At 40.7% G+C, this 15,000-nt stretch overlaps 2 protein-coding genes across 2 annotated transcripts in view; both read right to left on the reverse strand.

Moving 5' to 3' along the window:
- Positions 1-3,829: 3,829 nt before the first annotated feature.
- LOC115823683 (transmembrane protein 144-like) lies at positions 3,830-7,386 on the reverse strand. The gene is made up of 12 exons (XM_030787716.1): positions 7,308-7,386; positions 6,756-6,920; positions 6,441-6,563; positions 6,067-6,166; positions 5,889-5,969; positions 5,601-5,676; positions 5,369-5,445; positions 5,032-5,150; positions 4,797-4,916; positions 4,336-4,433; positions 4,154-4,207; positions 3,830-3,945 (listed from the first exon to the last, which is right to left on the reverse strand). Exons 1-12 carry the CDS (start codon positions 7,384-7,386, stop codon positions 3,862-3,864), a joined length of 1,176 nt encoding a protein of 391 aa, XP_030643576.1. The 3' UTR covers positions 3,830-3,861.
- A 7,223-nt stretch (positions 7,387-14,609) lies between these two features.
- gria2a (glutamate receptor, ionotropic, AMPA 2a) overlaps positions 14,610-15,000 on the reverse strand; it is an 18,213-nt gene continuing 17,822 nt past the window's right edge. The window contains exon 16 of the mRNA XM_030788334.1: positions 14,610-14,777. Within this exon, the coding sequence (XP_030644194.1) occupies positions 14,610-14,777 (168 nt within the window). The remainder of the gene's footprint in view (positions 14,778-15,000) is intronic.

Raw genomic sequence — 15,000 nt, forward strand, 5'->3', positions numbered from 1 at the left:
GATTACAGGTGGCTATGCTTAAAGACTTATTCGCACTGAATTTATTTACATGCAAGGCATGACTTTCGTTAAACCCACTCATCTGACCATTTTGCACAAAAAGTAACTTTCACCACGTCGGAAAGTTGAAATTGTATGAATTTGTTTGATATGCACCGAGGAAGCACGCGTAACACAGACACTACTACAGACACAAGAAAGAGAAAGGAGATAAGAACTAAGAAATCTGACGCCACAAGACGAGGAGAGTGGGTCCATGGGGTCACTACTCCTTAAAAACTGGTGTTGGGTTCAGGTGGTACCTATATGGATGGCACAGCTGCTCTGAAAAATCAGCAAGGTCCAAACTAGTTATGACTAGTTATGAGTGCTGGGCTCTAAATTTCATCTACTTTTGTTCATTTACCTAGACAAGTTCATGATAGTTTTAAATTGCCACTCCCTGATATGAATATCATATCCTCTCTCAACGTGGCCACCTCTCTTCTGGTCTGTGGTAAATGCATGCACCACACCCTGTAGATCATGCAGTCAACGCATGCCCATAAGGGTCCACCGACACCATGCACACATATAGCACACTGGGCACACTCAAGGTCCTGTTCCAAAATCAGAGGCACTTCGCTGACATTTTTGCAGACTCCTGGACTGTTCTGAGTGTGCCGTGAGCACCGGGACACCAAAATCTTTCCATGGAGTAAGGGCCATCTGAGCATCCCACCTTACGGATACCAGGGCTCTCATTTGTACTCATGCACTAATGAACAGACTTTTATTCAAAGCCCCACCCCTCATCACAACATGTGCCCCCCCCCCCCCCCCCCCATATCAGTTACATCCTCCTTTTGGCCATTTTGTAAAGGGACAAGTGGCCCCATCAATACAAACCATTTATTTCCGCTTGTGTGCAGCAGGCGTGGCCAACAGGCCTGTAATGACCCCATCCGAAGGCGCTCCAAGGAGTGAGGAGTGAGATTTGGATAATAAATACCTTTTTTTATTGCTGCTGTATTACAGCAGTGACAGCTGCCTTCTACATCCATTCACAACTTTGCCGGTGGAGACCTTAGGTCAACCCGTAATGTCCCGTAATGGGAAACCTATTAAGCCTAATGCAGTAACTCAAAAAGCAGTCGTGCATTGCCCCTCAACTCCTCATGGACCATTAATTGCTATCCAGTTCTTGCCTACTTCACTCAACCCGTCTCCTTTTCTGACACCCATCTCGTATTTCAGCTCTAATAGCACCAGATGAACCCGTTACCTTCAAATCAGATCGTCAGCTTCCTGCCCTAAATCAATGTTCACCTTTTCCATCAGGATACACTTCAGCAAAAATCCTTAACTGACCCTCCTTGGAGGTGACCACGGCGGATGAAAACCCTCTCGCGATGTAACCCCGGCGGCTCATTTAGTTAGCGTCCTGGGAAGTACTGCAGGAAGCAGCTTCACGTTTCTTGAGAGTAACAGGCAAGTTCCGTAATCTCGACAGCATTGTCCGAAACAGCAGCACCCCTGCCGGTTATGAGTGCAATCTTTGGAACTGTCTTTAGGTGACCTGCTCTTCTACTGAGCTATGGAAGAGAGGCACACTGACATACCGCACAGGTCAAAGGATTCATCTGTACCAGGCAGTGGGTATGATTTTTTTTTTTCCGCCAGGCTTTGGTAGGCAGCTGTCAGTCAGTTGACAGTAATAGATACTGAATTGCGATGACATTTACGCGTATTCATTTAGCAGACGCTTTTATCCAAAGCGACCTCCAAGTGAGGCAAAACACAAACCGAGCGCGCAGCCATTAAGGAGCTCCCTGTGGTATAAGTGGCACCGTTAAGTATTGGACCAGACACAAGTACAAGAAAAGCTGAAGAAAGTAAAAGAGCAAACAGATACAAGTGGAAGAGCAAACAGATACAAGTGGAAACAGGGCTAGCAGACAGGGGCTACAAAAGGTCTGGAGATGCTAATAAGCAGTGCTAATACTCGGGATACTATCTAACACCAACCAGCACAACTGTACTACTGCCATTACAACAAAGTGGGTCTATCGCACAATAATCTAAAGCCATAGTGTACCCTTTGATTTAAAGTACGCCCACTATCTATCTTCTTTGGAACGACGAGTGGACATGATGGACAGGGTATCCCTGGAGCTTTTGGGATAAGCCTTAGGGATCTGAGACCCCCAAGACAGTACAGGTTTCACGGGAGGAGAGGATCAGCTTACCATCCTCTATGGCACCATAGTCTGGAGGTCCTGTTGCTGATGTCGAGATACCTATCTGCTTTTTTTTTTTTTTCAGGAAATCTGTGACTCACAGATAATGATCTCCACCCTCTGAAACTCAGGGTGGTTTGAGGGACAGTTGTAGCATATTAGAGATGTGCCAGGCAGAAAGCCCATATTTGGCATGGTTCTAAAATTCCCCCGGTGAGTTTCCCATTTCTGTCTGCTTAATACATGCCCACGTCAGTGCAGGAAAAAACACTGAGTCACACTGTGGCTGTTGTTCACAGAGTGACTGCAGTCTATAATTATCATCTAAAATCACAATGGATGGTGACTAGTCGCAAGTAAATGGAGACAGACAGTACACACTCACACACACACACACAACCAAAAAGGGAGCAGGAGAAAGAGAGAGTATGGTTACATTTTCATTGGTACATCTGTTGGAATTTACCATATTTTCAATACAGGAAATTAAAAGGCAAAGAAAACTTTTTATTCCTTTTGTGAATCTCATATGTAAAAACAACACATCATAATTATACAGAAAGTAATAATTCCCTCATATCAGTACTATTAGAGAGTAAGTCAAGTAGTTTAGTAAATAAGCAAAAGAACTGACCCTTTATTTTAGAAAACCACAGAGAACAGTTCTCAAATTCCCCCTACTGACCTTTTATTACACTTTTAGTACACAATCCAGGGCCATATTTCACTCAGAAAACCAAGTAACAGCCGGAAAAAGTGCATAAGAATTCTCTCGACCCTTTCTCCAAATATACAGCCCTCAATTTCAACAGTAAATCAACAGGAAAACAGAGAACATGCTTCAAGAAACAGTCCTTGGATCCAGTCACGACCGGAATGAACACCTTTCTAAAGCATTCAATAGACATATCGAGGGATTTGCACGAGGAGTCTGTTGGTATGACAGGAAAGCAGCCACAAGGAAAGTCCTTCACAAAGCCAACTTAGGAAGTCGGCCGTCGAAATTCGTAAAGTGTCGACGGACTCACATCGGCGGGAGTGTAAAACGAGAGAGGGAGAGAGACCGTGGGGCTGATTCCACACGACTACTTAAACCACTGACTGTGCAAGTAATCCACAACAGCGAGTGAAACACAACTGTTGTAACAGATTTTTGTTGTGACTTCTATTAACAAATTTTCCCTTTTCATTCCAAGAGCATGGTAATACTGTTGTGTGTGTGATAATTAAGCTTGTGAGTGTTTTAGCAGAAAAGGGCCCACCTTACACACAGCTTACAAGTTTTGTACGATAAGTAAACCTTTATATTTAGATAAGTAAACCTCTGTATTTAGATGCATAGAAAACAGTAAGATATTCCTGTTACAGTTCAAGTGTTTCATTTGGCACTTCTCATTTCAAAGCTGGCTATGTGTCAAACCCAAAGAAAATGATATTCATCTTGAACATACCCCTACACCGTGTTACTGCAGTCAGACAATAGTGATGGATAACTTTAATATGTACATAAACATTACTTCACATTATGAGTGAGGAAAAAAAAAAACCCCAGTCAAAATACAGTCCGCTGAATCTCCTGAAACCCTTTGTTTCTTAGCTTGGTCCCTTTGTTAATGATTAAATGTTATTATTTTTGTTCTGGTTATAGTTTAGAGAATGCTGTTAGCAGAGCACCCGCCAAAACAAGACAGAACGCAAACACAAGGACCAGGTAGTTCCGCAAACCCTGGAAAAAAAAAAAAAAAGACAGAAAAAGAAACACAAAGAGTGAATGAGAGAGAGAGAGAGAGAGAGAGAGAGAGAACCGTGACGCGGATGAAGCATTTAATATTTGATACTAAAAAGTCACAAATTCAGAGTTAAATATGAACACGTATTTAAACATTTATAATCCCTAGTCCAGCGTACATACTCATAGTGAATAAACCCCTTACCTTCACCTCCTTAAAGACCACTACTCCCCACACTGCAGCAATCAACCCAGGAACCTGCACACACACACACACACACACACGCACCGGATTACTAATTCATTCATATTATGCAGAGAATTTACATAGCACTTGTATCACCCGGTAGATGTTGTTTAGGATTGGTGGAGAGAACTGTCACTCACCGTAGTGATTATAGGGAAGCTGACCACAGCACTGAGGTAATTATTGGCTAGAAACCAACAGCACGTAGCGATGGCCCACATCACTCCAGAGGCAAAACCTGACAGGACAGACAAGTCAAACAAATGGAGTTACACCAAACTGATTCATAAGACTGAATATGTGAGAGCGTAGTGTGTGTATGTGTGAGAGTGAGAGAGAGAAAGAGAGAGAGAGAAAGTGAGTGTGTGTCTGTGGTTGGCATCCTGTGAGCCATAATGATATCTGAAAAACAGCCCTAAGGGGGTCACTCTGCTGGATCTCGTTTAGGATTCCTTTTCTATTTTAAAATATAAAACTAAAATTGCCATTTTGTGTGTGTGTGCGTGCGTGTGTTTATGGATGTGTGTGTGTGTGTGTGTGTGTGTGTGTGTGTGTGTTATGTATGCGTGTATGTGTGTGTGTGTGTGGTCTCTGCTCTTACCTGGTAGGATTGCTCTGGGGAACACTTTTGGTTGGTTCTTTTTGAAGCCACAGTAAATAAGGAAATACACTGTGCTGGTGAGGAAGATCCCACTGAACTGTGCAAAGACATAATCCAGATCTACACACACACACACACACACACACACACACACACACACAATAAACAAATTTTGAACATTTAAAAACTCTTAACTGACAAAATGTCCTGACTTTCAATACTACAGTTGACTGACCGAACTGGCTGGCCCCAGTGTAAGTGCTGTTCTGATCCGTGGCGTGATATTTAATATAGAGCTCAGGGATGAATGACGAGCCATAGAGTAACCCTGCGACAACCGCCATTGCAGATCCACTGTGAAACATAACCCAAGGTTACACGATGCGCTGCGCAGTGAACGCAGCACGGAACACATTACCATATCACACAATACACAACACATGTGAACGCAGCCCCAAGCAAGGTTATTACGCAACACATTAGCATTGAAAAGTGCCTATGAAACACTGCAACAATAACCAGATTCACAGCGCTGACCCCATCCATAAACAAGTTAACAGTGGCATACGTACACAATACGCTTGGTCCGCGGCCTTAGTCTGTCCACCCATGACTCGTCACTGGAGCACCGCGAATCAGAATTAATATTCTAAAACAATTTTTAAAGAATTATTACGCTAAATATAACACTAATACATCTTAATGATGCGCCTGTATGTTTAAATAAAGTATCAGTAAAAGCAAATGAAAACATTCTTCAAAGTAGGACTTAAAAAGAAAAAAAAATCACACACACACACTTACATCAATAAGTAAAGGTGTTTCTTCCTCTGAAGAAATTCTTTGCACATCGCTCTTCACAAAGAAAAACATGATGGCACTGGGAATGACCAAACACATAAAAAAAACATTTAAAATGACATAAAATATACTTCTCTGAGTGATGAAGACTAAGAGGACTGAAGAGTTTCTGTTTTATATTCTGGACCAAAGTAAAGTTCAGTTGATGAGTCCATTGTAAGGCTCTCATTTCGGCGATTGTGTGGTTTTAATTTTAATTGAACTTTATGGTTGTGTGTGTGTGTGTGTTACCTGAGCAGACACAGTCCAGCTCCAGAGTAGTTAAGTGCTGGTTTATTTACAGTCTCAGATTCAATGCCAAACCAACCAAACCTGAGGAAACAGCATAAGAGTTAGTGTTTGCGGGTATGTGAGTGAGTGAGTGTGTGTGTGTGTGAATGAGAAAATGTGTGTTAGTGTATGATCTAACCGTGAACTAGCCCATCCCATGAGTAAGTTGAAGGATGCCCATATAGGAAGTCCTAAACCCAGTCCAATTGTCTTCACAATAGGAACCACAGTTATGTTACCTACAGAGCAAACACACACACACACACACACACAATTCAACAACAGAAAACAGGTCATGTGAATGTTAATCATCCTCACAATTACACTCACTACATGTTAAAGATTGCGCTCTTATTCTGCTGTCAAAATACTTGACTCTCCGAGTTTCTCGTAATGAACCAACCTGCCAATGGAAGGCTTAAAGGTCTCTTAGAAATAGAGATTGTTTGATTACTACCAAGCCCCAAAGCCAGACACATGGTTGTGTGTGAGTGAAATGATATCAGATCCTACCGGTGGCCCACACCACTCCTCCAACCATGGCAAGAGGCCAGAATTTTGGGCAGTTTAGTATGAGGTTCGCTATGAGTGATACGATCCACACAGCTGCACAGAAAACCCACTGGAAGAACATGCCTGTTGAAAACAAACACATACACAGAAACTGAGAATGGTGTACTTGGGATTCAACAAAGAACATCCTTACTACCTCATACACAGAGACACATAAACACACACACACACACACACACACAGACCCCCCCCCCCCCCCCCCCGCCCCAAACACACACACACACACACACACAGGGTAAGACCGCACTGACGTACCATCACCAGTGTCAAATTTTTTCACTGGAACAAAGTTGCTCCCGTAGAACACGACAGACACAGCACATGAAATAAGGCCGTAAGTCAAATTTAAGTTGCTGGTGGAATTCGTAGCTTGAAGGAGCCTGTTCCTCAGGTCGGGGAGACCAGATGACGTATCCATCTCTGTCAGTGCACGAGACAGCCATACATGTCAGCTTTGCATCATTGTAACTTTCTTCCGATGATTAAGTATAATGTCACAGTTAACGCTGGGTTTCGGCCTCTTACGAATACGATCGTGGTTTTACTACACCTACCCTTTTCAAGCATATATCTCAATTTCTTGAAAATTTTTGACTTAAGTGACGTTAATCGGTCTTTCTTACACAGTTGACTGAGATTTCCGCTACCGATGTACTTTAATCCTGTTTGTGTTCAAATCGAGCGTGTAAAAAAACCACATCCCGAATAGTAGATTACATGACTTCTGTACATTACATATCAACGATAAATGCGACAACATAGCGTGCAATGACACGTATCGTGCACAGTCTTTGACGTGTGTGTTACCTTCGTCCAGGTGAAGAGCAGCACACCACTCCAGCGCGCACAGAAGCGCCACAAGAACTAGAGCAACACGAAGACCCATCGCAAGTAAAAAGAAAACCTTCGCTTATATCGCACAATTATGCATTTACCCTACCCTATAGAGAGAAAACAATTTTTGTAAAACCTAAAATACAAAGCCGGACTGCCCGGCTCAATGCTTCCGTATGTTCATCGAGTCAGCTGACAGCAAAATCATATGACACTGACGACAGAGAAACTGCAGCCCTGCGGTTGAGTTCACCCACAGCATTTAACGAACGGACAAGAACATGCATACAGATCACAATGCGTTTTCCCTGAGTGTGCATATCGGCACAGTAGGATTACTGCGGTAGATCGATCGCGCAGCTAATTACATGACAGTATTTATGAGCATAATAAGGTCCTGCATTTAACACAGAAGACAAAATGGGAAATGTATTGGAGAGGGCAAATGTATTATAGAAATTACAATGAATTTTATTGATTTTTTTATCTCGTGGAAAAATGGCGGTTGCATTTTCTCAGAAATAAATTGATTAATCTATTACGTAGACACATATTGCTGCGCCATAGCAGAAGTTCCTTCACCTTAGTTCTTCAGTGTATATGCTTTGATAGAACTCCCGTCCTGTGTGTTGATCAACATCCTTGTTGTGTGCAAACATGCCACTAGAGGGCACTGTTGACCATACACTCACTTGGGATCAGGATTTTAAAAAACAGGAGGCGGTTTTCAACTGAATGATTTAGGACCAGCATCCTTTTGGCAGAACCCTGGCTTTAACCGTTAGTAGAGTGATAGAGAGAGCGAGGATTGCTGACCTCAGATCTGAGGATGTATGGAGACCATTGTAACAGTAGGATAGCACTGTAATTGAAATGGTGATCGAACACACTTGTATTCTTGCACCAGAAACGGAGGATGTAATGAAAACGACTATGAAAAAAAAAAAAAAAATCGCATGGTTGGCATGGCGACGAATTGGCGTCAGCATGTAAAAGAGAAATAATTTGGTGTTAATGGTTCAGTTATTGCTTCGTATACTAGAGGTAACTTTCCACGAAACAGCTTGTCTTTTAATGTTGTATGAACATTGTTTGAATGTTAAATTAGTGTCGCAGTGTCTCATCCACACAGTAATGGTTTATTGATTAGCTGCTAGACTCTGGTGCTGACAATGAGAAGAGCAGAGGACATGCTGGCTTTGCTTAGTACTCTGACTTGCTGAATTATCAGTTTCCCCCAGATAATATTAATTGTCAGTTTCAGCTGAATAATGTTACTAACCAACAATCTTACCTAAACTTATCAAAAAACAACCAAAACATAACGATACAATGATCATACAACACAGTAAAATACATGGAAACTCCGAGACTAAACAAGTCTTCAGAAACTTTGGGGAAGAAAAGATGCATTGCTGAAAACACAATTTAATAAATCTAACTGAACTAATGTATGTATGAAATACATACAGTTAATTATATTATTATTTTTGAGCACCAAATTATCTGTGAAAATCATTCAATTGACGCCGAGTCCTGATTGGTTGACACGGCTGATATTAAAGTGTGAAAGGCCAATGCTGAGCCGTGATTGGATTATTCCACTGATAAGAAAGTGAGCACAGCAAGAGGAAACATGCCTGCTGAGTTGCAGCTGCCACAACAGACTGTTTTCCCTGGAGCCTAGCTGTGTGTGTGTGTGTGTGTGTGTGTGTGTGTGTGTGTGTGTGTGTCTGTGTGTGTTAATGCTTGGCCTTAGCACAACAAAGAGATTTTAACATAACCTGGGTGATAAGCGCTGGCAACCCACACATCAATTGGATGAAAATGGAAAACACACACACACACACACACACACATCCAGTCTCTGAAAATGTGAGGCATCCATAGGTGTTTGTGTGTCTGTGTCTTTGTATGTCTGTCTTCACTCCTACTCTGTTATAATTAAACATAGCAGAACCATTTCCTTTTATCAACTCAACGACTTTTAGAGATAAAGAAAAAAAAAGGCCGTGAAGGAGAATCTCTTCTTAATCTCAGTTTGAATTTTCACAAGAAAAATGAAGGAATGAAAAAACAACAACATTTGGTTGTACTCTGATTGTATTCTGACTGTGTGTATGTGTGAAGACAGTAACATCCACATTATAATGGCATACCAAAATATCTTGACGAGATTTTCATACTACGGATTATTAACCTCTAATTGTGTGTTTATTTAAAAAAAAATAACCAGTTTTTATCGTTATTGCTTAGACAAAACCGCCTGGAGTGGAGAATTAAGAAATAAAATTAAAGACATTAATTTTGTTTCCTCGCTTATGTAATTGGGTTATCATGACTGCGTCTTAAAAAAAGCAGTTTCAGGTACCTCTGCCGTGCTATAGTATTAGATATTATGTAGAACATGTCGCCTCTCAGACGGATCCTAAAATCTGTTCAGATGTGTGGGAACTGACTGGAACTGGAATTGGAACTGGAACTGGAACTGGAACTTATTACACAATGACTGATTTTCTATGACCCACTTAGGACTTGGCTGATGCATTTTTTAAATAAAACAAGGAGCCGTTCAATTATTAAAAAGGGGTTGTTTGATTTTAGATACAGAGGTTATTAATTTTACAACAGGGTATGGTCAGTATAATTAATAACAGGCTTTTTAACGCATTAAAACTGGATGTGACTTTGAATTCATTTATACCTGTTAAGCGGCTGCAAGTTACTTTGGAACGGCAGCGAAGTACCACAGAAATGTTCTCATTCGCTAATGTAACCCTAAATTCTGTCACCCTGGGCACAGCCCAACACTCGTTATTCAGGCCTAATTTGCATATTCACCCGTTTATTACGTTTTCAGATCCGACACACAGCGTGGTACGACAGCCTATCATTAAACAAAATGCCCCGTTGTAAATTCATTCACTGACCACTTTGTCAGGAACGCGTCTACTTTGTGGAGTCCTCTTTTTGATGTGCAGTTAGAGACCATCGGTTGCCAGGCACAGTTTTCTGTGTTAACCATCCGACAGCTCTTCACCACCGGTCGGTTTCTGACCACGGGACCACTGCTGGCTGGAGATTTTTGGGTGGCTGACCACCCTTAAGCCAGCAGGGATACTGACGTGTGTAAAAAAAAAAAAAAACCCAGAACATCCTCGAATAGCGCCCACGACCATGCCGTTACCCTGCTGTGTCCCTACTGTGTTTCGAATGCGTAAATTCTCAAATAGTGGCCGGGGGCCTTTATTTACCTCAACTGAAGAAAGAACCAGGCCTTTATTTGAGACAGGCTTTTATTAAGAGAGAGGTCATTATTTATGATTTGTCCTATTTTTAGTAGTGTATTTTGTAATATTGTAGTAATGTTTAATTTCTAATTTATCCTGTAAGGATTTACGGGGAATGCCTACTACTCGAATATAGCCTATACTGTACTGTACTTAAAGAATAAAAATATTAGGTCTGCTAGAGGCAGTGTGTGTCAGAGTATAATTGCTATGGTGCTGAACATAACAGCAGGCAAATAAAGGCAATGCAATACTGTTAGGCTACTTGTAGGCAAAGGTATCTCTGACAGGTTTAAAGGTAAAATTTGTTCCTCTGTTTCCAGCTCAACAGCCGACATGTCCCTGCTGTACCTACGCCATCTAAAATCAGACATTTTTCCCCTTCCATGACTTTTTCCAAGTACCGCTGAGATGTGCTGTTACATGAAATAATTCATAGAAATAATTAAATAATGCATAGGAAATAGGAGGGTAAGAGTTTTGGCAGTGATGTCCCCGAATACTAATAATGGGCCATTAACACATGTAGTCCTACAGTGACCACATCCATGTGACTCAGAAAAGTATTTTGTATGGTATTTTTGTTAAAATGTGAGACTAATAGCAACAGAGTGGTGAGCATAATTACCGTCAGTTGTTGTACTGATGCAAATAATGCTGTGGAAATATGATGAATTTAGCACCTGGGCCTTCCTGTAATTTTTGCCTTTTTTTGTCCTGCCTGTGTTTGGAACTGGCCTTTCTTTGCCAAAACAGGCGGCACCCTTGGTTATAATTTGAAACCCGGCCATTATTTGAGACCCACTTTTTATTTGAGAATTTATGGTAATATCCAGTCAACAGCAGACCGGTTAGAGGCAGCCTGACAAATTGTGCACGGTGACAGATGGACTACAGTGTGTAATTGAACACCTATGTAGTCCACCTATAGGACAGGTATACCTCACAAAGTGGCCAATGAGTGTCAGCCCAAAGTGGGTGTGGCCAGTGAATGTAGCCCTAAGCATCGCCAAAGATACCAGCTCACATTACGCAAGACTGAAAGGTCGTTTTAACATACTGGTACAGATCTGTGATTGCAATTGTCAGCTTAGACAACTGCATTTCCATGATCTATGAGCCAATGTTTTGGAATACTGACATTAATGGAACTGGATGAATTGTCTAAGCTAGACATCTGTCCCTTTGTCTGACTATGCTATGGCTATAAGGAGCTTGAGTTATACTTAGCTGTTAAATTGTAGGGATATAGTTTGAACATCCTCTAGGAATTACACAAAGCCCTATCAGATGTTTTTATTTATAATCACTGGTGAAATAAATTATATATACACCCAGGAGGGTTTTCTTTCTTAATGCTGACTATAAAGTGTGACATTTGTGTGTGTGTATGTGTGTGTGCGTGTGGTGCGTGTGTGTGTGTGCCTGTGTGTGGTGCGTGCGTGCATGTGCGTGTGCGTGTGCTTGTGTGTGTGTGTGTGTGCGTGTGTGCACGAGTGTGTGTGTGTGTCTGTGTGCGTGCATGTGCGTTTGTGTGTGTGTGTGTGTGTGTGTGTGTGTTCACTGCCCTTCTCCTTTCATGCCCTCCATCTTCATATTTGTCCGTCATAGAAGAGAAGGAAAATAGAAGAAAAGGCAAACGAGAAACGATTCTCAATCTCTGTTTATTTAAAAAGAGTCCAAAAAATAAATCAGTCCATCCACATTCCATTTACAAAAAATCATCATAGACCATTCTCTACTCTCCAACTCAACAGCCAGCGATGACAGTAGACAGCGAATGTGTGTGTGTGTGTGTGTGCGTGTGTGTGTGTGTTAGTTTATGTCTGTTTCTGTGGTAATGTGTGTGTGTGTGTGTGTGTGTGTAGGTGAGTGGGTGGAAGCTGTCTTTTGTTCAAGTTGATCAAACAGGAGAAAAAAAAATGCAGGACGTGTTTTCCTCTCAAAGCTTAGACTTTCACGCCAGCTCATCTCCACGTTTTTTTTTTTTTTTTGTATTTTTTTTTTAATCGACTTTCTATGAGATAAAACCAACTTTCTGCTTTTTGTACACAATACATAATACATAGAAAACTAATGGACAGGACTGCGGATACACGGCATGGCATAGAAAAGGAGAGCACAGCCAGTATATAGTATATTAATATAATAATTACCAATATATCTGTCTTTAACTGTCTTCTGACATTTTAGGATCATACATTTTTGAAACTGAATCAAATTAAAATTCTATTCAATTCTACAGTCAGTGTTGTTGTCATCATCATCAACATAATCACCATCTTCAGTATCAGCATCATCATCATGATCATCTTTATCATATTTGTCGTTTTTAAAAACAAAAGAGACCAAACTAAAGGTTTTCATGCGTTTTCACAGTTAAGACTGCATATCTTAGTGCACATCATTCAATGTACAACGTGTCTGAACACAAGTTATAAAAAAGAGAGACATACACATACTCAGGAGTGAGACAACACTCAGATCCAGTATTTTCAATCAGCCTGAAACGCACCCTCACACACACACGCACACACACACACACACACACACACACACGCACGCACACACAGTCACACACACACACACACAAACACACGTGCGCACACACACACACACACACAGAGTGTTAACAATTTACACTTCTAAAATGCCTTGAAATTTTGGCACCCTTCACTATTTGGCATTTAAATACTATTGGGGTATTATTATTATTATTATTATTATTATTATGATATTAAAATATTTATAGATCTAAGTTAATTCATGTGAGCCTTATCATGGTCTCCTGCATTCACAATGTGTAAAGGTTTAGGTTAAACTGTTTTTTTAAAAGTTTTTTTTTCCCTTTAGAATGTTATTGTTATAACTATAAAACTACCGTTTGCATCGTCCATAATCAAGAAAAAAACAGGATCTGAACACAAAATTCAGAGAAGAACAAAACATCTTCACATTTCAACAAATCCAGAGGTGAGAAAAAAACCAACCAAACAAACAAACAGAACAGTTAAATTATTGTTTTTTCTCTTTCCTTTTTTTTTTTTTTACACCAAGCATCATTGTATTCACATCAACATCAAATGAACCAAAGTATAGCTATACACGTGATTTGATATAACTCTCATAATTATATGAAATGACTGCTTAAACATTGCATCTACATTAAATCTGAACAGAACTGCCTATGAAAAGTTTGAAACTGAAGCGTTTTCTTGACTAATTATTTTACAATAGTAATGGCAGCAGTAATTTTAAAAGCCATCATTTTTTTTTTTTTTTGAAAAATGTTTCAAAAAGTTTATTTTTTTTTGTAAGATATTTCTTGAATTTGAGTTTTAAAAAGGAAAAAGGAAAAAAAAGAGAGAAAAAAAAAAGAAAAAAGAAAAATTCACATTTGATGCAGACCACGTCACTTCAAGTGTGCTTGTGTGCCTTCTGAGTCACGGATTCCAAAAAGGTGTTGCTATGGAAACAGGTGTGTAGTGTTCCAGTGCAGAGTGATGATGCAATCAGTTCAAAAGTGAAAGAGTTCCATTGGATGAGAATTGGGAAACGTGTGTGTGTGTGTGTGTGTGTGTGTGTGTGTGTGTGTGTGAGCGCGCTTTTGACTTATATTAATTTGCGCATACACATATACGTGTACACATAAGACTATATTTCTTTACACGCATGTGTGCATATGTAGACGTGTGAAATATGTACATATGATAATATGTATGTACATTTTCAGTGTATTTGTATGTATGTGTGTGTGTGTATATACAAATACATGTTTATCTGCATGTAGAGAAAGGTATGAATGTGTATGTGCGTCAATATCTATATATCCAGGTGTGTACATACGCATGTGAATATGATCATATGTATATCCAGGTATGTGTGTGTGAGTGTGTGTATGTGTATGTGTATGTGTGTGCGTGTATGTGTGTGTGTGTATATGTGTGTGTATGTGTGTGTGTGTGTGTGTGTGTGTATAAGGCACTCAGGACAGGTCGCCCATGTTGCTGAGGGTGATGCCCATGCCAGGTCTCATGTAGGGCACCGCATGGATGGCTTTGGGAAAGTCCGGACTCAGAACACGGCCATTCTCTCCTGTACTGCCTGTAATAGACAGCCTCGCTTTACTGCGCATGGCATCTGTGAAGGTCACCTACATACATTACACGCAGAAACATGACACACACAAATTACACGCACACACATGCATACATACATTACACATACACACACACACACAGACACATACACACACGCACACATACACACAGGGGCATGGAAGTACATTACACAGATGGAGGAAGTCACACACATGGACGGACGCAGACAGGCAGAGAGAGAGAGAGACAGAGAGAGAGAGAGAGAGAAAAAGACAC

This window comes from Chanos chanos, chromosome 11 (assembly GCF_902362185.1).
Source record: "Chanos chanos chromosome 11, fChaCha1.1, whole genome shotgun sequence".
NCBI lineage: Eukaryota > Metazoa > Chordata > Actinopteri > Gonorynchiformes > Chanidae > Chanos > Chanos chanos.